Source organism: Ranitomeya imitator, chromosome 3, assembly GCF_032444005.1.
Source record: "Ranitomeya imitator isolate aRanImi1 chromosome 3, aRanImi1.pri, whole genome shotgun sequence".
Lineage (NCBI taxonomy): Eukaryota > Metazoa > Chordata > Amphibia > Anura > Dendrobatidae > Ranitomeya > Ranitomeya imitator.
The window spans coordinates 75651788-75675316 of NC_091284.1; the positions used below are offsets into that span (position 1 = coordinate 75651788).

The 23529-nt window shown below is 42.0% G+C and overlaps 1 protein-coding gene across 2 annotated transcripts in view; it reads left to right on the forward strand.

Moving 5' to 3' along the window:
• The window catches only part of EPHA3 (EPH receptor A3), a 562283-nt gene that overhangs the window by 419908 nt on the left and 118846 nt on the right, over positions 1 to 23529 (forward strand). The window contains exons 6-8 of one of the 2 annotated variants that reach the window (XM_069760981.1): positions 2085 to 2209; positions 4396 to 4555; positions 22958 to 23060. In XM_069760981.1, the coding sequence (XP_069617082.1) occupies positions 2085 to 2209; positions 4396 to 4555; positions 22958 to 23060 (388 nt within the window). Of the gene's footprint in view, positions 1 to 2084; positions 2210 to 4392; positions 4556 to 22957; positions 23061 to 23529 lie in introns of both variants that reach the window. The other variant, XM_069760980.1, reaches the window with a different exon arrangement.

Genomic DNA, 23529 nt, shown 5'->3' on the forward strand with positions numbered 1-23529 from the left:
GCAGCTATGGCAGCTGACTAGCATGGCACCCGCAGTGTATACAGTGATGCAAGTTGTCCATGGTAACTGGTCTCGGATGTGGATAGTCCTTTGCCCAGAGGTGAATGTGAGGTGGATGTCCTGTGCCCAAAAGAGTCGGATGTGGACAGTCCTGTGAGTGGAGGTGTATCGGAGGTGGATGTCCTGTGCCCGAAAAAGGACTGGCATGTGTAACGATTGCAAACAGGTGGATATGGTGCTCGGCTGCTATCAGGAGGATATCCTGTGTGAGTAAAGAGTCTGTGATCCAGCAGTGCAGGACACTCACCGGAACTAGTCACAGGATGACTGGCATGTGTAGTATCTGCAACATGTGAAGCTGTATTTGGAGACTGTAATATGGTGTGCAGTCGCCCCAGGGATACTGGACAAGGAGAGGTCCGGCGTGTTTAGGGACTGCAATCTAAAAGCCATATGATGTGTAGTGCTATGAAACGGACACTGAGACGAGATGCAACTGTGTGTATTGAACTTTGATGATGTGTACTATATAACGCTATGCATCTTTATGTGTGAAGTAACACATTTGAACTTTGTGGGTCACTGCCTCTTCACTGCGTACGGTGCTACTGCAGCATTACAATAGATAGATAATATATAATATTGGGCAGCACGGTGGCTCAGTGGTTAGCACTGCAGCTTTGCAGCACTGGAGTCCTGGGTTCAAATCCCACCAAGGACAACATCTGTAAGGAGTTTGTATATTCTCCCCGTGTTTGCGTGGGTTTCATCCAGGTACTCTGGTTTCCTCCCACATTCCAAAGACATACTGATAGGGAATTTAGATTGTGAGCCCCATTGGGGACAGCGATGATAATGTGTGCAAAATGTAAAGCGCTGCGGAATATGTTAGCTCTATATAAAAATAAATAAATAAAGATCGATATGCAGATAGATAGATAGATAGATAGATAGATAGATAGATAGATAGATAGATAGATAGGCAATAGATAGATTTTGGATAGATAGTGCTGGTTTCCTTTTTAATTTTTAGATTTATTGACAAGTAGGTAGATGTAACGATATATCAAATAACAAGACAGTGGAGCGACACCAAAAATATTAAATAATGGGTTCCAGACATCATGGACCCAACTTGTCTACTAAGAGAAAAATTAGAAAAAGGAAGAACACTCCAAAAAATTGTGCAGAAATGTGGACACAATTACTGATGAGTGAGCGTGCTGGGATAAGGTGTTATCTGAGCATGCTCTGGTGCTAGTCAAGTGTCTTCAGCGTGCTCAAAAAATATGTTCAAGTCACCGCGGCTGCATGTCTCGTGGGTGTTAGACAGCCTCAACACATGAAGGGATAGACTAGCAAACAGACAATCCCTGCATGTGTTTCAGCTGTCTAATAGCCGTGAGACATGCAGCCGCGGGGACTGGAACATATTTTTTGAGCACACCTTATCCCAACTCATCACTGTATTGTGGGGTTATACAGGTCTTGCTCATAGTATTTCTGTGCAAATCTCAGTGTATTAACTCATTTCTTCATATATGAAAAAAAAATCTTTTTATATCGAGCAGCAAATGTTCACATCTTGGCATAAAAATAATGAAATTTACTTAAAAGCACATTAGTCAGTTGTTTATCCAGCTCTCCCGGAGCTTCCCGTTGTAGGCCATTATCATGAATAAGTATATAATTATTAACATACATCTCAGTGAACGCTGACGTTAAAAGATATAAAATGAATTGCCGTCCACATCAAAACACAAGTCGCTGACAATATCCTGAGCGTGGACTGAGATCCAGCGCGCACAGATCTCTATTAATTTTCTAGCCTTTTAATAGCGCAAGTGTTTTCATTAGTTACGTTCTAGTAGCATATTAGAAACATCTGCTCACTTGCCACCAGCGCTCCGCTAATAGAAAATGTCAGTTCATTTGTCTCCAGGCCCAACATGCTCCTCGAGAAGTGTACCAAAGCTGGAGCCCAGCTGCTGGCTCTTGATACAAAGCCAGACATAGACGACCACCATTTATATGCAGTCCAGTACTCCCCGCCCACCATAAATATTGTCGTCTTCTTTCTCCAGCTCCATCGCCCGTCACTGTAATTAGAAAAGACCGGACATCCAGAAACAGTATCGGCCTTTCTTGGCAAGAGCCGGAACACCCAAACGGGATCATCTTGGACTATGAGGTCAAGTACTATGAAAAGGTGGGGAAAAAAGTAATTACGGCAAAATCTTAACAAACTCTATTGTATCTGCCAAGAATAAGTCTGAGCAGCTTTCCGAATGTTATCGATACAGATTCGGTTTCAAGGTATTAGTTACAGGTCAGAGACAATTTTTGGAGAGCAGTTTTATTTTTTTGTGTAAAAAAGAACACTAATCCTGTAAAGAAAAGATTAATTTTCTCAAACCATTGGCAGAATTTTCTGGATGTTCCTAAAATTAACAAAAGACTGTAGAAAAAAAAAAAAACAAGATTAATAGAGAACTCCCATCATGTATATGGCTATGCCATAAATGTATAACAGGTGCAGGTTTCGCCATTGGATCTCCATCTGGTGTTTCTCCAGATCAGGGCTTTCTTTCTTAAGAAAGTCACTGGGCGCATTCTTGGGAACCACATCTGCTAAACATTTATGGCATATCGTATGGAAATGTAACAAATATTTGAGACTGAAATGCCCATTTGAAGGAGTTTTCAATACATATTAATAATTTTAAGAAATTAAGGAGAATCTGTTTTTAGCCTTTTAGCATCTAATGTAGTGATACAGACCCTGATTCCAATGATGTGTCACTTACCAGGCTGCAGGTTTGATAAATTCACTGTTTTATCAGCAGGAGATTATCACTAAAGGAATAACAAACCTGCTGCCATAGAGTCGCCCATTTCATTAGCTCTGTATAACCTTGCCCCTAACACTGATTGGTAGTTTTCTGCCTATGCACAATGTACACAGAAAGTGGCCAATCAGTGCTGTGGGCGGGGTTATACAGAGCTCAGCATTCAGATAACTGCAGCAAGCAGCCCAGTAAGTGATACAATGCTGGATTCATTGTCTCTGACCCTACGTCATGCTGCTCTAACACGGGTCTGAACAAAGCTGCTGACAGATTCCCTTTAAGTTATGTAAGTTGCGCAACTTATTAATATGGTTTGATTAAACCTGGTGTCCTCTTCTTTCAGTGTCATCTGCACAATATTATTATTATTATTATTATTATTATCATTTATTATTATACAGAATACAATACAGAACAACATTGCCTGTGTTTGCATTTGACCGGAGTAGCGTCGATTTCTTATTTTATTAATCCCCTGAATTGAGTGAATCCGCCTATATGAAATTTTGGGAGTTCCACTCCATTCTACCATACATAGATAAATGGCTATCAGTAAATAAGACCACCCATCGGACTCCTAAATTACAAACTATGATGAAAATTTCCCAATAAAACTGTATAATAATGTTCCTGCTCTATGTGATCACACACCACGTTCAGCTTGACATGTTTTCTTTAAAGGCATGCAGATTACGGAGCAACTCTCCAACAGTATGCGGTAATATGCAGAGCTCCCTCTAGTGGTGGTTGCAGGTAGCAGGTTTTTTTAATATCCATCTTGTAGCAAATTTGGAGCTGCGCCTAATAAATGTTGTTCTGACCACTATAAAGGTATTTTATTAATAGTCAATGCATCAGACTTGAAACCAATTTAGATTAAAAAGAACAAACAGTGTTCTAGGATATTTCCCTGAGGCTGCTTCTGATAAACGAGCATGTCTATTCTCTTAGGTGTGTTAATGTTTATCTGAAGTCTCATAAAACTGAATAATCGGACATTATTGAGACCCCTAGAAATTGTCACATTGCTTATGATTGTCCTGCGGGATCATAAACGAAGCGCGTAAAGTTATGGAATACATTACCCTATACATGTAGGTCCCTATAACTTATGACTTCCAGAAAATGGAGAATTTATGGACTGATCAAACGTTGGGGGAATTTTTGTCAGACTTTTAAATTAAACCATCACAAAGCTTTATACAGCTTTAAAAGTGAATTATCTGATGGCTCAGACTAATTACCAGATATTTCAGACTTCAAACAATGTTATCAGGGTGAAAATAATACGTTTCAGATGTTAGCGATCCTGCCCAACAAGCAGCTGAAAACCATAACTGTACATATAGGAATTCATAGAAATATTGTGCAACCTAGAAAAATCACACGAAACATAGAATCCCGAGTTTCTAGAGGACTAGAAAGCTGTGTTCCCTTATATGTAAGCAATGGCGGCCTTTCCTGCGTATCGACGTGATAACGCTTTACTACAGGTTTTATCTTTTTAACTATTGATTTTAACGAAAATATTTGTTTCCAAAAGCAGGAACAGGAAACGAGCTACACCATCCTGAGAGCCCGAGGTACTAATGTGACCATCAGCGGTCTCAAGCCCGATACTACTTACATTTTCCAGCTTCGAGCTCGGACGGCCGCTGGTTATGGATCGAACAGTCGCAAGTTTGAGTTTGAAACAAGTCCTGATTGTACGTATCCGTATTTGGGGTTTGCTTGTTTCTTTAATTTTAATTTGTAAATCAATAGAGTTTAAAGGATATGAACACCGTTGAGGGCAGTTTTTTTTTGCTTAAAGAATCTCTCCCATCAAGGTTTGTTTCCTCTTAATATATTGCAATCATCATATTATATAGCACTGTGTACTTACAATTGCTCATTTTGCTTCTCTACCCAGTTAATTCTTCTCTTTTCTCTGCTCTATGTAAAATAGGAAGTCTCTTGTCCCTGCATGAGTCATCGCCATCTTCATCTCCTGATCCAGTAGCTCCTACCTCTCCCCTGCCAGGGACTTTTGCAGTGATGACTCATACAGGGAAAATTGACCTCCTGTTTCTACATAGAGCTTGCAAATTGTCTCTTCAGAGAGGAAGAGGACTAGAACGCTAGTGCCACCTATTAGAAGTGCAAAGTGGAGATCTGGTTTGGCTGATTGAGAGGCCTCTGACATGTCACTCTCTGCAAGGAGAAACAATACTTCTTGGATCCCTGTCAGACTCCTCTCACACAGCCAAACCAGATCTCCGCTTTGCACTGACGAGGGGCAGTACCCCGAAACACAGTGTCTGCAAATTGAGATTCTGGTTTGGCTTTTATCCTAAGTCATGTGACAAAGCTTGTTAAAGGATCAACATTGACTGTTAGGATTGCTACCTTCCAATAGGTGGCACTAGAGTTCTAGTCTAGTAGAGTTGCGGCTTTAAGTCTCCACATCTCGACTTGCTTAACATGTCACTCTCCGCAAGGAGAAAGGATACTACATAGAGCTTAGAAGGATTCAGGAAATACGTGCAGGAGTAGGAGAATGCTGACATCTTCTGGCTCTTCTCTGTCGCAGTAATCCCGTGACATAAGTTTTGTAAGGAACTCGCAGCAGTAAGTTGTACCAAATACAGACGTGTTTTACACTGCAGGTCTTCTCACAGTGTGAATTTCATTACTGCCCACATATTATAGAACTCAAGCAGTGGCAGATCTGCATTATATACATCACATAGGAGACATTGAGACTGCGGTATATACATCACATAAGAGACACCGAGACTGCTGTAAATATATTAGATAGGAGACACCGAGACTGAAGAAGTTGGGCTGCAGTGTATAAATCACAGGAGATATGAGGCTGTGGTATAGAAATCACAGGAGATATGAGGCTGCAATATAGACATCATAGGAGATATGGGGCTGCGGTATAGACATCACAGGAGATAAGGGGCTGCAGTATAGACATCACAGGAGATACAGGGCTGCAGTATAGACATCACAGGAGATACGGGGCTGCAGTATAGACATCACAGGAGATACGCGGCTGCAATATAGACATCAAAGGAAATAAGAGGCTGCAGTATAGACATCACAGGAGATATAGGGCTGCAGTATAAACATCACAGGAGATATGAGGCTGCAAGATATAGACATCACAGGAGATACGGGGCTGCAGTATAAACATCACAGGAGATATGAGGCTGCAAGATATAGACATCACAAGAGATACAGGGCTGCAGTATAGACATCACAGGAGATACGGGGCTGCAGTATAGACATCACAGGAGATACGAGGCTGCGATATAGACATCACAGGAGATACGGGGCTGCAGTATAGACATCACAGGAGATATGGGGCGGCAGTGTAGACATCACAGGAGATAAGGGGCTGCAGTATAGACATCACAGGAGATACGATGCTGCGATATAGACATCACAGGAGATACGGGGCTGCAGTATAGACATCACAGGAGATACGGGGCTGCAGTATAGACATCACAGGAGATACAATGCTGCGATATAGACATCACAGGAGATACGGGGCTGCAGTATAGACATCACAGAAGATATGGGGCTGCAGTATAGACATCACAGGCGATAAGGGGCTGCAGTATAGACATCACAGGAGATACAATGCTGCGATATAGACATCACAGGAGATACGGGGCTCCAGTATAGACATCACAGAAGATATGGGGCTGCAGTATAGACATCACAGGCGATAAGGGGCTGCAGTATAGACATCACAGGAGATACAATGCTGCGATATAGACATCACAGGAGATACGGGGCTCCAGTATAGACATCACAGAAGATATGGGGCTGCAGTATAGACATCACAGGAGATACGGGGCTGCAGTATAGACATCACAGGAGATAGGAGGCTGTGATATAGACATCACAAGAGATATGAGGCTGTGTTAAAGTTATCACAGAAGAAGCTATCACCATGGTCCTCTTCTGTGAGACAGGAAAGCATTGCGCTTTTCTTCTGCTCACAAAGTACGTAATTTTTCATTGCACACGCCGCAGTGTTCATTAGTGAATGTTGTGTGCACGTGCCCATAGAGTAAGAAGAAATTAAAGGGATGGCAGCCATCAAAATGCAGCACTGTAGTACCCAGGAATCTGCCTGGGAGTCAGACAAATGGTCACGGTGGGCCGTAAACTTCACACAAGCTTGAGGTTCATCCCTGCTCTATAAGTTTTGTACTTTTTTAAAGGGAACCGGTCATGTCCTTTTTGTGTTTTGAACTGTCCCTAGTATGTTGCTAGTGATGCAATTTTCATCACTAAAAGCTTCCAGTATATTTGTGTAAAAACATTTTATATCATTAGTAAATTGCCTCACATACCTTTAGTTTCTGTCAAATGGGTGGTATTTTTCCCTGTTCTGTCAGTCATAGTCCTGTTCAATATTATTCACTGTTATTATGAAATCCTGCAGTGCCCATCAGCTCCCCGTACATGCGCACTGAATCTGGGTGTACGTCCCCAGCTTGTTTTCACATATGCGCATGCTCCGCGGCGGCAAGCGGGTTGACAGTGGCGCACATAGCATGCTCACTCATAAACTATCATGGGGCCACAGACACACCCTTGCATCCTGAGCATGCGCACACATGAAAAGAAGTTGGGGACGTACACCCAGACTCAGTACACATGCCTGGGGAGCTGATGGGCAGTGCACAAGCGCGGGACTTCTGAGGTCATTGCCATGAAGTCAGACCAGTCACTGCAATCAATCACTATGTGATGGGCATGAATAATGTTGAACAGGACCATGACTGACTGTGACTGTGATAAAAAATGCCATTTCTATGACTGAAAAGAAAGGTATGTGATGCAATCTACTAATAATATAAGGTGGGGTTTTTTACACTTATATACTGGGAGCTTTTTTTTTTAGAAAACAATATTAGGTTTTAATAAAAGTTTTAACAAAATCCAGTTACAAAACAATGTTTTTGAGCCCAATGTACAGGGATTTAAGTGAAAAAAAAATGTCCCAAAGGTGAGGTGTTCAAATCTGTCAATTATATTGTGTTGCCTTCTTTACGTACCTGTCAACTGGCATCTGAATTCGACCCCCCCATATTTGAAAAGGACAGCACCCACATGCAACGTGTAAGACATCCATGCACTATTCATTAGAAATGTGGACCCGAGCATTAGAAATGGCACGTTTGGTTCCCAAAATTGAACCAAAGTGGGACATGGCTGTGTCTTTTTACTTTGCAGATTGATGGTGTGCCTCAAAAAGACAAAAAAAATGTGAGAAGGCCATAGACTGAAATGGGTACTTGCTCTATCTGTGTAGTATGGTATGAATGTGGCCCTAGACTTGTCACATCAGGGAAACTTCTACACATATGTAGAATGTTATCAGTAGAGAAGAGCAGACCTGAATTGTAAAGAGAGATTTCAGTCAAACCCAACGAACGCAAACATCCACGAGTCTGCTCATCCCTAGTTATCAGTTGAATTTTTTTTATAAAGCCACAATGTTTTAAATTTTTTGTCCATTTATATGAAATTAAAAGGGTGTTCCCTTTTAGTAAATGAACATCTACGGTTGCAAGTTATTGTAGAGCAATATAGTGCCCTATACTCACCGTTCCCGTATCCACCGGCGAATCGCTGCCGAAGCTCATGGTGTCTGGCATCGGTTGCAAAACCAGCGAGTTTGACGGCTCAGTCAGTCTAATTGGTTCTCCCACTTCAGAGTCACTGCGCTCACTGACTGGTTACTGCACTGTCAACATGATGTCAGACACCGGGACCATTGACGGAGATCTAGCGGTGCACCCGGCGAAGGAGTACGGTATGGTTTGTTTATTTAAAATAATCTAGATTCATTTACTGAAAGTGAACAACTCTTTTAATGAATGTAAGGAATTAAAGTTTTGATACAAATAGTAATTTTTACAGTTTAAACCAGAAGTTTAGATACACTATATAAAAAGACACATATGCATGTTTTTCTCAATATCTGACATGAAATCAGATTAAACCTTTCCGTTTTTAGGTTAATTAGGATTACCATAATTATTAATATTTGACAAATGCCAGAATAATGAGACAGAATGTTCTAAGGCATTTTTATTACTTACTGCAAAGTCAAAAGATTACATGCATTTCATTAGTATTTGGTAACATTGCCCTTAACCTGAATGACTTGGGTCAAACGTTTGGGATATCTTTCCACAAGCTTCTCACAATAGTTGGTCGGAATTTGGACCTATTCCTCCTGTCAAAACTGGTATAACTGATCCAAGGTTGTAGATCGCTTGCTCGCATCGGCCTTTTCAGCTTTGCCCATAAATTTTCAATAGGATTGAGATCAGGGCTTTGTGATGGTCACTCCAAAACATTGACTTTGTTATCCTTAAGCCACTTTGTTACCATTTTGGCAGTATGCTTTGGGTCATTGTCCATTTGGAAGACCCATTTCTGCCGAAGCTTTAACTTCCTGGCTGATGTCTTGAGATGTTGCTTCAGTATTGCCACATAATCTTCTTTTATCGTGATGCCAGCTATTATGTGAAGTACACCAGTCTGTCCTGCAGCAAAACAACCCCACAAAATGATGCTGCCACCCCCATGTTTCACAGTTGGGATGGTGATCTTAGGCTTCCAAGCTTCTCCCTATTTCCTCCAAATGTAATGATGGTCATTATGCCCAAAAAGATCGATTTTAGTTTCATCAGACCACAGGATATGTCTCCAAAAATTAAGGTCTTTGTTTCTGTGTGCATTTGCAATCATTAATGTGGCTTTTTATGTTTATTTTGGAGTAGTGGCTTCTTCCTGGCAGAGTGGCCTTTCAGCACATGTTGATACAGTACTCATCTCACTGAGGATATTGACGCATTCTTTCCAGCTTCCGACATCATCTTCACATGGTCTTTTGCTTTTGTCCTTGGGTTGATATGCACATGTTGGACCAAAGCACGTTTATCTCTGGGACACAGAACCCGTCTCCTTCCTGAGCGGTATAATGGCTGCACATTCCTATTTGTACTTGCATATAATTGTTTGTACAGAAGAATGAGGCACCCTCAGGTATCTTGAAATTATACCAAAGGATGAGCCAGACTTGTGCAAGTCCACAATTCTGATCCTGATATATTGGCTGATATCTTGAGACTTTCCAATAATGCTACACACAGAAGCAGTGTATTTCAGATGTGCATTAAAATACATCCACAGGTGTGCCTCTAATTAACTCAGATGTTGCCAGAAAAACATCAGAAGCTTCCAAACACATGACATCATCATATGGGCAGTCCAGAATTGTATAAAGGCATAGTAATCTTAGTGTATGTAAACTTTTGACTTAGCAGTAAGTAATTAAAATGCCTTAAAACATTCTCTCTCTCTCATTATTCTGTCATTTGGCAAATATTAATAATTATGGTAATCCTAATGGACCTAACACACGAAAGGTTTATTCTGATTTCATGTCAGATATTGAGAAAACCATGCAGATGTGTCTTTTTATATAGTGAGTGAAAACTTCTGGTTTCAACTGTATGTACCTTTTTGTATTTTTTTTTTATTTGTGCTTTTTTATTTTAAGAATGCAAAGTTAATTCTGATAAAACATCAATCAATTTTAATGATGAATTTTCCTTGTTTTACACATTCCTGAAGTGCATGGTGATATTCTATACAGGTGCGATATACCCCGCTGCTTACCCCAGAGGTGTAGTGGTGGTTTTATGTAATTTTATTGTCATGCACATTTAACAGTCCATTACATCTGAGTACAGTAAAAAGCCAGGGCATACGCCATAAATTCTAAGTGTTTTTCAACAAGCATGTGTCAACATGATAAACGAGATAGGTTGACTTCAAAACATTTAATAAAAATGATAAAGTAACAGGAGATAGAATTGGAAGTGTGACATGATAAAAGCCAGGGAGCGCAGGACCAGCGAGGAATACAATTTTAGTGAAAGTGCTAGTCTGATCTTTTTATTTTGGTATTTTCTGATGCTTGTGACCAAGAAATACTTGTTCTACAAATCGTGTTTCTTCTTCTTAGCTGGGGATCAAGCTGTAAATTCACCAAAATGTAGACATTTCATTTCAGGCAGTAAACAGCAATTCTTAATAAAATGCATAAAAAGGGTGTTCCAACCTAGGAAACTCCATGAGTGTTTAGTGTATAACTCCAGATTGGGAGGAGGAAGAGGACCGAGAGAGTCATGAGACCAAGCAGGCTTGGTCAGTCTTCTCAGCTCAGGCATGGAAGGTGGGAGCCGGCACCTCTTCGGCCGACCGTTAAGTTAGGTGTGTGAGTCACTTCAGCTTTTAAACAGACGCCCCCACTCTGTGTATGCTGGGTCCTCCCAGACGTCATGCAGTAGGGCGGGCCTGCGGTGGTGGTAATTTAAACATGTGTCATTGTGGTCCCAGGCCAGGCAGGATCATATAAACCATTTGCAGCAGTGAGAAATACCTGCGATTACAAATTATAATGGGGGAAATGCATGGGTCCCTCCCGGAACCTCGGGCCCCAGGTAGTAGCCCAGAGTGCCCTCATTGTAATCTGCCTATGCTACTTGATATTTGGGGTTGGACAATACCTGTAAGGAATGGTTGAGGCCTTCAAGTCCCTACAAGTGCCAGGGTGAGACTCTTCCTTTGCATCCTCAATATACAGTATACTCTTTTTTTTTTATTTCATGGATCCTGGTCCATGGATTCTTACTATTGTGCATTTTGCACTATACTACTACATTTTGCACTAATAATATAATTAATTCTCTCTTAAAAATCAAGCAATAATTAATTAATTAATATACTATTGAAGTGTGACAATGCATCTAGCACCTGAAATTGGTTCAGGTAGGTGGGAAATTATGCGTCTTTCACCGAAAAAAACTGACGCAGTCCTTTTTTCATAAACAATGGTAAAATACAGCTAGACAAGCAATAGCAGTTCAGCACGAGGGCCATTTTGCATCTCATATGATGCTTCTTTCAGATGCAATAGCTGTATTTCTTTATCTCAGTTCAGTTTGATGGTTGTTTCGCATCACATGATGCTTCTTCAGGTGCAACTGGAAAAAGTGTCCTTTGACATGCGAAACGGCTGTCGTGTTGAAGTGGAATGAGGGAGTATGGCTGTTACCCTTCTGCCAGTAATTTACAATTGTTTATGGAATAAAGACTGAATCAGCTTTTGTCGGTGAGTACCATATCAGTTTCTAAATATTGGCTTTTGGACTATATCTTTCTTCATAAGATATTAAGCTCCACTGAAGGGAGCAATATGTGCAAGACTAGAACCAGCATGTAGTGACGATTCATTTCTTGACTGGTACGCTATGAAATTGGATCAGCATGACCCCATAGCTGTAGAGCTTCTACTGAGAGCATGATGATTGAAGATCCATATAATAAGTGGATGGGTCAAATACATAATGAAAGCGCATTGACAAGGAGCAGTATTTTGCTCAGACTCATTGAAGCTGAGCCCAATAGTTTATATGAACATGAGTTGTCTAGAAGATAGAGATGAGCCAAACAATTTGATTCAAATCAAAATTGTGTAGAATTTTGGGGAATTTGCAGAACTCAATTCAAACTATTTGCAAATCACTCCACAACTGTTGCAATTGTACACATTGCAGAAGACTGAATCAATCAGAAAAGTATGACATGACTTCAGGCAGGCTTACCCATAATGGCTTGTAGCTATCCCATCACAATGCATTACATATCCAACCAGGAAGCCTGTATAAAAGCAGAAGCAAGAATTACAGCAGTCATTTGTGGCGAATCTGGATAGTAAGAGGACGTCACAGCTTATCCTTAGAAATAAGTTAAGAAAGCAATAAAATACTGAACAAACTGTACAGATAGTGTGTGACATAAACACAATGAAGAACCCATAACTATATATGTTGAGGTCACCTGGATATTACTAGGCCTGATTTTGAGTTAAAGAGCTTGAATTGGGTTGAACACAGACTAAAACTTTTCGAAGCAAAAGAGAGTTTGCAGTATTTTCGATTCAAGGTGAATCAAATTAATCTTTCTGAAAATGGTAATGGAAATATAGCAAAATAATGGAAAACTGGAAAATCTGAAAATCTATCGAAGAGTCAAGTCTTTCTTATACAGTCTGGGTGCCATATTCTACATAACAGGATGTCTTAGAATTAGACAGCACCAATTATACCACTAAGCCATAATCTTTCCTTAAATGACTCTAATTACCAGAATGACAGATAAAAACATGTAAATGTGACACTTTATCCATGAATATATACAGAAAACTTGTTCTAGCAATGTTGTGTGCCAAAAAAGGCCGAGTATTCATCATCAGATAACTATCCGCTGCTTCCTTCCTAACGCAACTGTTGAAAAGCCGCAGCTGTAAATGAGCGTAGAAGTGATGCCCTTACACAAACTCATGTAAACATACATTAGAAGTGAAATCCAATATGCCACCCACAGTCACATTGTTACAGCCATTGGGTACAGCTCTCCACATCCAATTTTCACATGTGTCTTTACATGTGAATTAAAGTCAATTATACGCTTGTTCTTAGATTGCTGGAATTGGTGGTGACTGTAAATAAAAGTTTAATGCAAACTATGATAACAATACGTTGTGAACTGCAACAAGAACAGACTAGCGATTTGGCAAGTAGACGCGAGCAAAAATAATGTTTAAAATTTTATTACGATCCCAGTAAAGCAGATTTAACTTTATTTTGGTTCCATTTTACAGTATTTTTTTCTTTGATTTTTGTCGGTCTTGGTTTAATTTGAAAACTGGTTCTCGTTTAATAAGATATAAAGAGATATTGTCATTTTTTTTTATTATTTATATACCAAATAGTAATCCATCTAGTGTAATAACGAGGCTTTCCAACACAAAGAGCAAAATTACATTTTGGAGCCTTAGCACTAGAGATGAGTGGATTGATATTTGGAGGAATGAGTTTGAGTTACATTTACTGAAATTTGCAGTTTGAGAAGAATTTGAATATTTTGAGATTCGATTTGCGGTTCACAAAAAAAGATTTTTGCCAGGCACCATTTCCCACACTGCTGAATCATTAGAGAGCAGGATAATGCCATTTTTCATTTCCCACAGGCCTCCTCATAATGCTTAACACCTAGGAAATCTACTGGATTATCACACCATGTACATTAGTCGTCAGTACCTGGGTCATCACAGATCAGCGGTGCTCAGTAGTGTTGAGCATTCCGATACCGCAAGTATCGGGTATCGGACGATATTTGCGGTATCGGAATTCCGATACCGAGATCCGATATTTTTGTGATATCGGGTATCGGTATCGAATCAATAGGGATGTGGAAAATAAAGAATTAAAATAAAAAATATTGATATGCTCACCTCTCCGGCGGCCCCTGGACTTCACGCTGCTATCCGCGACGTCATTCTCATTCACAAAACTGCTAATTCTAGGAATTGAGGACCTGCGAATGACGTCGCGGCCTCTGATTGGTCGCGTGCCGGTCACATGGGCGGCACGCGACCAATCAGAAGCCGGGACGTCATTCACAGGTCCGAAAGGCGCGCTTTTTAAACAAAGAAGCCTCCCGGATAGCAGCGTGAAGTCCAGGGGCCGCCGGAGAGGTGAGCATATCAATATTTTTTATTTTAATTCTTTATTTTACACATCCCTATGGATCCCAGGGCCTGAAGGAGAGTTTCCTCTCCTTCAGACCCTGGGAACCATGAGAATACCTTCCGATACTTGATGTCCCATTGACTTGTATTGGTATCGGATATCGGTATCGGCGATATCCGATATTTTTCGGGTATCGGCCGATACTATCCGATACCGATACTTTCAAGTATCGGACGGTATCGCTCAACACTAGTGCTCAGTGGAGTCTAGAATCACCGAGTAAGTCTCTTCTGAAGATTGTAAGCTCTTATGGTCAGTGAGGTCCTCTCTCTCCTGTAGAATGTAAGCTCTTACTTTTAGTGGAGTTCTCTCTCTGTGTGTAAGTTCTTATGGTCAACGGCATTCTCTCTCTCCTGTAGGCTGTAAGCTATTATGGTCAGCGGGGTTCTCTCTCTCTCTCTCTCGCTCTCTCCTGTAGAGTGTAAGCTCTTATGGTCAGCAGAGTTCTCTCTCCTGTAGAGTGTAAACTCTTATGGTCAGTGGGGTCTTCTTTCTCCTGTAGAGGTTCTCTCTTTCCTGTAGAGTGTAAGCTCTTATGGTCAGCGGGGTCCTCTCTCTCCTGTAGAGTGTAAGCTCTTATGGTCAGCAGAGTTCTATCTCCTGTAGAGTGTAAACTCTTATGGTCAGTGGGGTCTTCTTTCTCCTGTAGAGGTTCTCTCTTTCCTGTAGAGTGTAAGCTCTTATGGTCAGTGGGGTCCTCTCTTTCCTGTAGAGTGTAAGCTCTTATGGTCAGTGGGGTCCTCTCTCTCCTGTAGAGTGTAAGCTCTTATGGTCAGTGGGGTCCTCTCTCTCCTGTAGAGTGTAAGCTCTTATGGTCAGTGGGGTCCTCTCTCTCCTGTAGAGTGTAAGCTCTTTTGGTCAGTAGGGTCCTCTCTTTCCTGTAGAGTGTAAGCTCTTATGGTCAGTGGGGTCCTCTCTCTCCTGTAGAGTGTAAGCTCTTATGGTCAGTGGGGTCCTCTCTCTCCTGTAGAGTGTAAGCTCTTATGGTTAGTGGGGTCCTCTCTCTCCTGTAGAGTGTAAGCTCTTATGGTCAGTGGGGTCCTCTCTCTCCTGTAGAGTGTAAGCTCTTTTGGTCAGTGGGGTCCTCTCTTTCCTGTAGAGTGTAAGCTCTTATGGTCAGTGGGGTTCTCTCTCTCCTGTAGAGTGTAAGCTCTTATGGTCAGTGGGGTCCTCTCTCTCCTGTAGAGGGTAAGCTCTTATGATCAGTGGGGTCCTCTCTCTCCTGGATAGTGTAAGCTCTTATGGTCAGTGGGTCCTCTCTCTTCTGTAGAGTGTAAGCTCTTATGGTCAGTGGGGCCCTCTCTCTCCTGTATAGTGTAAGCTCTTATGGTCAGTGGGGTCCTCTCTCTCCTGTAGAGTGTAAGCTCTTATGGTCAGTGGGGTCTTCTCTCTCCTGTAGAGTGTAAGCTCTTATGGTCAGTGGGGTCCTCTCTCTCCTGTAGAGTGTAAGCTCTTATGGTCAGTGGGGTCCTCTATCTCTCCTGTAGAGTGTAAGCTCTTATGGTCGGCAGGGTCCTCTCTCTCCTGGATAGTGTAAGCTCTTATGGTCAGTGGGGTCCTCTCTCTCCTGTATAGTGTAAGCTCTTATGGTCATTGGGGCCCTCTCTCTCCTGTATAGTGTAAGCTCTTATGGTCAGTGGGGCCCTCTCTCTCCTGTATAGTGTAAGCTCTTATGGTCAGTGGGGTCCTCTCTCTCCTGGATAGTGTAAGCTCTTATGGTCAGTGGGGTCCTCTCTCTCCTGTAGAGTATAAGCTCTTATGATCAGTGGGGCCCTCTCTCTCCTGTAGAGTGTAAGCTCTTATGATCAGTGGGGTCCTCTCTCTCCTGTAGAGTGTAAGCTCTTATGGTCAGTGGGGCCCTCTCTCTCCTGTAGAGTGTAAGCTCTTATGGTCAGTGGGTCCTCTCTCTTCTGTAGAGTGTAAGCTCTTATGGTCAGTGGGGCCCTCTCTTTCCTGTATAGTGTAAGCTCTTATGGTCAGTGGGGCCCTCTCTCTTCTGTAGAGTGTAAGCTCTTATGGTCAGTGGGGCCCTCTCTTTCCTGTAGAGTGTAAGCTCTTAAGGTCAGTGGGGTCCTCTCTCTCCTGTAGAGTGTAAGCTCTTATGGTCAGTGGGTCCTCTCTCTTCTGTAGAGTGTAAGCTCTTATGGTCAGTGGGGTCCTCTCTCTCCTGTAGAGTGTAAGCTCTTATGGTCAGTGGGTCCTCTCTCTCCTGTATAGTGTAAGCTCTTATGGTCAGTGGGGTCCTCTCTCTCCTGTAGAGTATAAGCTCTTATGATCAGTGGGGCCCTCTCTCTCTCCTGTAGAGTGTAAGCTCTTATGGTCAGTGGGTCCTCTCTCTTCTGTAGAGTGTAAGCTCTTATGGTCAGTGGGGTCCTCTCTCTCCTGTAGAGTGTAAGCTCTTATGGTCAGTGGGGCCCTCTCTCTCCTGTATAGTGTAAGCTCTTATGGTCAGTGGGGTCCTCTCTCTCCTGTAGAGTGTAAGCTCTTATGGTCAGTGGGGTCCTCTCTCTCCTGGATAGTGTAAGCTCTTATGGTCAGTGGGGTTCTCTCTCCTGTAGAGTGTAAGCTCTTATGGTCAGTGGGGTCCTCTCTCTCCTGTAGAGTGTAAGCTTTTATGGTCAGTGGGGTCCTCTCTCTCCTGGATAGTGTAAGCTCTTATGGTCAGTGGGGTCCTCTCTCTCCTGTAGAGTGTAAGCTCTTATGGTCAGTGGGGTCCTCTCTCTCCTGGATAGTGTAAGCTCTTATGGTCAGTGGGGTTCTCTCTCCTGTAGAGTGTAAGCTCTTATGGTCAGTGGGGTCCTCTCTCTCCTGTAGAGTGTAAGCTCTTATGGTCAGTGGGGTCCTCTCTCTCCTGGATAGTGTAAGCTCTTATGGTCAGTGGGGTCCTCTCTCTCCTGTAGAGTATAAGCTCTTATGATCAGTGGGGCCCTCTCTCTCCTGTAGAGTGTAAGCTCTTATGATCAGTGGGGTCCTCTCTCTCCTGTAGAGTGTAAGCTCTTATGGTCAGTGGGGTCCTCTCTCTCCTGTAGAGTGTAAGCTCTTATGGTCAGTGGGTCCTCTCTCTTCTGTAGAGTGTAAGCTCTTATGGTCAGTGGGGCCCTCTCTTTCCTGTATAGTGTAAGCTCTTATGGTCAGTGGGGCCCTCTCTCTTCTGTAGAGTGTAAGCTCTTATGGTCAGTGGGGCCCTCTCTTTCCTGTAGAGTGTAAGCTCTTAAGGTCAGTGGGGTCCTCTCTCTCCTGTAGAGTGTAAGCTCTTATGGTCAGTGGGTCCTCTCTCTTCTGTAGAGTGTAAGCTCTTATGGTCAGTGGGGCCCTCTCTTTCCTGTAGAGTGTAAGCTCTTATGGTCAGTGGGGTCCTCTCTCTCCTGTATAGTGTAAGCTCTTATGGTCAGTGGGGTCCTCTCTCTTCTGTAGAGTGTAAGCTCTTATGGTCAGTGGGGTCCTCTCTCTCCTGTAGAGTATAAGCTCTTATGATCAGTGGGGCCCTCTCTCTCTCCTGTAGAGTGTAAGCTCTTATGGTCAGTGGGTCCTCTCTCTTCTGTAGAGTGTAAGCTCTTATGGTCAGTGGGGTCCTCTCTCTCCTGTAGAGTGTAAGCTCTTATGGTCAGTGGGTCCTCTCTCTCCTGTATAGTGTAAGCTCTTATGGTCAGTGGGGTCCTCTCTCTCCTGTAGAGTATAAGCTCTTATGATCAGTGGGGCCCTCTCTCTCTCCTGTAGAGTGTAAGCTCTTATGGTCAGTGGGTCCTCTCTCTTCTGTAGAGTGTAAGCTCTTATGGTCAGTGGGGTCCTCTCTCTCCTGTAGAGTGTAAGCTCTTATGGTCAGTGGGGCCCTCTCTCTCCTGTATAGTGTAAGCTCTTATGGTCAGTGGGGTCCTCTCTCTACTGTAGAGTGTAAGCTCTTATGGTCAGTGGGGTCCTCTCTCTCCTGGATAGTGTAAGCTCTTATGGTCAGTGGGGTTCTCTCTCCTGTAGAGTGTAAGCTCTTATGATCAGTGGGGCCCTCTCTCTCCTGTAGAGGGTAAGCTCTTATGGTCAGTGGGGTCCTCTCTCTCCTGTAGAGTGTAAGCTCTTTTGGTCAGTAGGGTCCTCTCTTTCCTGTAGAGTGTAAGCTCTTATGGTCAGTGGGGTCCTCTCTCTCCTGGATAGTGTAAGCTCTTATGGTCAGTGGGGTTCTCTCTCCTGTAGAGTGTAAGCTCTTATGATCAGTGGGGCCCTCTCTCTCCTGTAGAGTGTAAGCTCTTATGGTCAGTGGGTCCTCTCTCTTCTGTAGAGTGTAAGCTCTTTTGGTCAGTAGGGTCCTCTCTTTCCTGTAGAGTGTAAGCTCTTATGGTCAGTGGGGTCCTCTCTCTCCTGGATAGTGTAAGCTCTTATGGTCAGTGGGGCCCTCTCTCTCCTGTATAGTGTAAGCTCTTATGGTCAGTGGGGACCTCTCTCTCCTGTATAGTGTAAGCTCTTATGGTCAGTGGGTCCTCTCTATCCTGTAGAGTGTAAGCTCTTATGGTCAGTGGGGTCCTCTCCCTCCTGTAGAGTGTAAGCTCTTATGGTCAGTGGGGTCCTCTCTCTCCTGGATAGTGTAAGCTCTTATGGTCAGTGGGGTTCTCTCTCCTGTAGAGTGTAAGCTCTTATGATCAGTGGGGCCCTCTCTCTCCTGTAGAGTGTAAGCTCTTATGGTCAGTGGGTCCTCTCTCTTCTGTAGAGTGTAAGCTCTTTTGGTCAGTGGGGTCCTGTCTTTCTCTCTCTCCCTTGTAGAGTGTAAACTCTTATGATCAGTGGGGCTTTCTCTCTCTCTTCTGCAGAATTATAGCGCATATGATCAGCAAAGTTCTCGATCTCCCCCACTTTCATTTTCAGAGCAATTCTAAGCTTTCCATTATTGAGATTTGTGCAAATTTATTTGTCAAAATAAAATTTTGATCTATGAGTAAATATCTGTTTGTTCTTATCAGTTTCATTAGACTTTTGTAGCGAGTACCACATAATTCACGACTACTGCTCTTTCTGGATGTGCCTGTTACTAGCCACCTCCATGTGTTATGGCTGACTGTCCACAAAGTTGAGTCTTCTATCTGTGAGGTATTTATTATGTACAGGAGTGAACACAGACAGGAGAGGTCCCTGAGGAAGAACAATATATGGGCCCTTTGCAGTCCAATAGCTCATCATAATGTTCAGTTTTACCTTTTTGTAGGTGCTAGTGGCCTCCTTACCTCTTGGGCCCCTGTGGCTGTACAGGTTGCACCAATGATGTGCCCATCTCTGATTATGTGCATATATAGTGAAATTAGTTGACTTTAGGAATGTTATAAATGCATCCATAGATGGGGCCGATCTGCAGCACCTTCAGCTTATCGACTATGCAGGAAATTCAGATAAATTCATTCTGACTGATCATATGTGATAGTGTAGTTCAGCAGCAGCACATTTAGAGCTGATTATGTTTGCGAAATTTCCCCTCTATTTATAATTACACCTGATAGAACGTTGTAGTTTCTTTATTACTTTGTCACCTTCATTTTTGGAATGCCCACAACATTGTCACAATCCTGAGGAAAGAAGTGTTAATTAGTGTGTATACCCAACATCTATTGTTAACACCTCAGCACAATATTGCACCATCCCCAAGTGCCAAGAGAAGTAACCAGCTCAGCAATGTCTTCTTCTATGGCCTTGTAATCCTAGGCAGATCCTGACTTTACAGCGCTGTTAGCTCCCGTTCCCAGCCAGTGGCAGTACCACTGCACTTCCAATGCTACAGGGGCAAAGCTGCCTCTTGGGGCACCATCCAGAGCACATTATTTTGGTTAGTGGCTCATAGCTGCCTCTGGTCCAATATGTCAATCAAGCATGACTTCCCATTCTCACGACAATCAGGAAACCGTAAGGCTGGAGAGCCGAGCGCTCATAAACAGACAAAGGGGAACCATCCCTTTAAAAGCTATGTAAATCTGTGTATTGAGCTTTTAATTTTCATTTCCTGCTTGAATGAAAATTTAAAGAAAAGCTAAACTTTTTTCTTTTTTTAAATTATTTTTGTTCAGCATGGAAAGTTAATGAAACTTTGAAAACCACTTTATATTGAGATTTGCCTTCATTGGAGATGAGCGAATATATTGGAGTGAAATTGAATTCTACTCGAATTTTCCAATAATTAGCACTCATCAAAATGCTGATTATTTTTGTAATTCGCTTTTGTAATTTTTTCCATTTCAGAATGTTAAAATTTTTTAAAAAAAATCATTATACTGTGCTAAACTCTCCAGCCACTCCACTCCTCACCATCATTGTCTGGTCTTCGCCACATCTTCTTATCACCACCGCTCTCAATAGTCCTGGATTTCTGGCTCTGACGTCTGGGATGGTTCTGCACATACTTGCATACGGTCATGAATCATGATGTCATGACATCGAATCCTTTTGCGCACTTGCGAAGAACCATCTCTGGTCTCATCAGAGCTAGAATCCTAGAGTGATCGGTGGAGCATCAGAATATGTGACAGGTGAGGTTCAAGAGCGGAATGGCCGGGAGGTGAGCGGAGAGGTGAGTAGAAGCAATTTTCTATTTTTTATATGATTTTTTTAATAGATCCCAGTGCATAGTAAGGGACATTAAATAAATGGAGGATAACTTGCTTGTGAGTTGAATTTCGAAGGAAAATCCGTGTGAACTAGCGAAATTGAGTTTTGCCTGATCTCCTATTCTCAAGTCATTGTAAACAATTGACGTAAGTGCATTCCAGAACCTTGATTTTCTACATTCTGTTTCCTACCTTTAGCTGCATTGATATCAGAAAGTTCTCATTTGGAGTACAGATGATGGCAGTGAAAGGGTCAGCAGCTGTGTCTGATTAGCTGTGGGGGTAAGCTGCTGCAGGAGATTGTTCTGATCAGAACTCTCAGGGTATGTGCACACTTTCTGGAATTTTCACGTTTTTTTTCACGATAAAAACGCTATAAAAACACATGTATATGCATCCTATCATTTAGAATGCATTCCGCAATTTTTGTGCACATGATGCGTTTTTTCCGCAAAAAAAAACGCATTCCGGAAAAATAAGCATCATATTCATTATTTTTGCGGATTTTTTGCGGATTTCCCATTATATTATGGCATTTGGAGTGTCTGGGAAAAAACACAAAAAATCTGCATAAAATCCCCAAAAAATTAGCAAAAAAAGTGCAAAAAAAACGCAAAAATTACGCATGCAGAATTCCTGCAGAAAACCTCAGGTTTATCTCAGGAAAATTCTGCATGCATTCCGGACCTGTGCAAATACCCTCAGAGGAGGAGACTGGTGCTGACCCATCACTGCCATCATCTGTACTCCAAATGAGGACATTCTGATATCAATGCAGCTAAAGGCAGGAAAATCGACTGGGGAAATGTAAAGGTTTAGAAGCCACTTACATGCATTTTTTTTTACAGATAATAAAGATAATGTGATTTTTATAAAGATTGATAACTTTCCAGTCTGGACAAAAGTATTTAAAAACTGAAAATGTAGTTACTCTTTAAGGAATTATCTTCAAAATTGTTCTTATTAGAAATGGTCCAACAACAAAGTTACTGTACAGTTCTTCATATAACAAGCTGGTCTGCAAAATCTGACATGGATCCGTTTCTGATTCTAACATCTTTGCTTTGCTGTCAGTGTAAGAGATAGCAGAAGGGAGGAGAGGGGTTTGCACACTCCAGATCAGATTGGAGAGAGGGAGGAAAGCACTCAAGTTTTTATGGAGGGCGGTTGAATCAGGATTTAGATATGAAGGGGTGCACATGATCTTTCTTGAGCTGTAGAAGAGGTGATCATTTCAGAAATGAAGTTGTGCTCATACATGAGAGCTAGTGAAGAAAGCAGGACACAGAACACACAGACTTTACATCCAACATGTCTTACTGTGATGGACTTATTCATATGAGAAAAAAATCTGAAACTAGGAGCAGCTTAGGTCTGAAAATTGATGAAGGAATGAAGATTACAGACTGAAACGTATTGAAAATTTGTAACTATATGTAACCGCTACCATATGTAAAAAAATATTTGTTACATGTCATAGGTTTCCATATCTTGGTTTGAAAAATAGAGATTTATGGCGTATTCCTAACATATAACCTGGAGCCATAGAGGAAAACAGACAAGGGACCAGCCATAAATATTAGTCCCGGGGAGGTAGCTCAACAAATGTTTTTATAAATAGGCCCCATTGCACTCGTTCCATCTGGTCAGACTACAAAGGTTGAGCCAATATGGTTTATTGCGATACATAGGAGGGCACTTTATGATAATTTCATTGGAAGGAATGTTGGTATTAATGAATGTCACAGCTTGTAATGCCACTAACGGGATTATCGTGCCTCTAGCTCATGTGTAGAAAGATCAGTCATTTCTGATGAGTTAACACTTTTCTTTTATTCTTTCGCTGTTCCAGCTTTCTCCATCTCCAGTGAGAATAGTCAAGTGGTAATGATTGGCATCTCCGCGGCGATAGTAATTATCCTGCTCACCGTGGTCGTTTACATCCTTATAGGAAGGTGAGTGCTGACTGTTCTTCATACCATGTTAGCCAGTGCAAGGTTATAGAGACAATATACTTTATATACATATATAATTGTGCATATACCGTTCCTAAATAGAAAATATACATATGGATATACGGACATATATTCACCACCATTGATTGCAAGGTAGACTTAGATTAATAAACTAGAAAATTCAAACATCAGCATGTTCTATCAATTACAAAGTAACAGTTTACAGCTAATTCAAAGGTGTCACTGTCAAACAATATAGTTAAATAAATAAGGCAGCACACTGCAGCGCCAGAACATAGAAACTTGAAATACGAAATTTGAACTGCATTACTGCACTAGAAATATGAAAAATGAGAGCGTTTAGCGCATAAAAATGGCCAATTTTATGTGTACCTGGTAGCCACTTTATGGCATCTCTCTTATACCAGGTCCTACGCTTGCCTTACCTCGCTGAGAATAAACGTCTCCA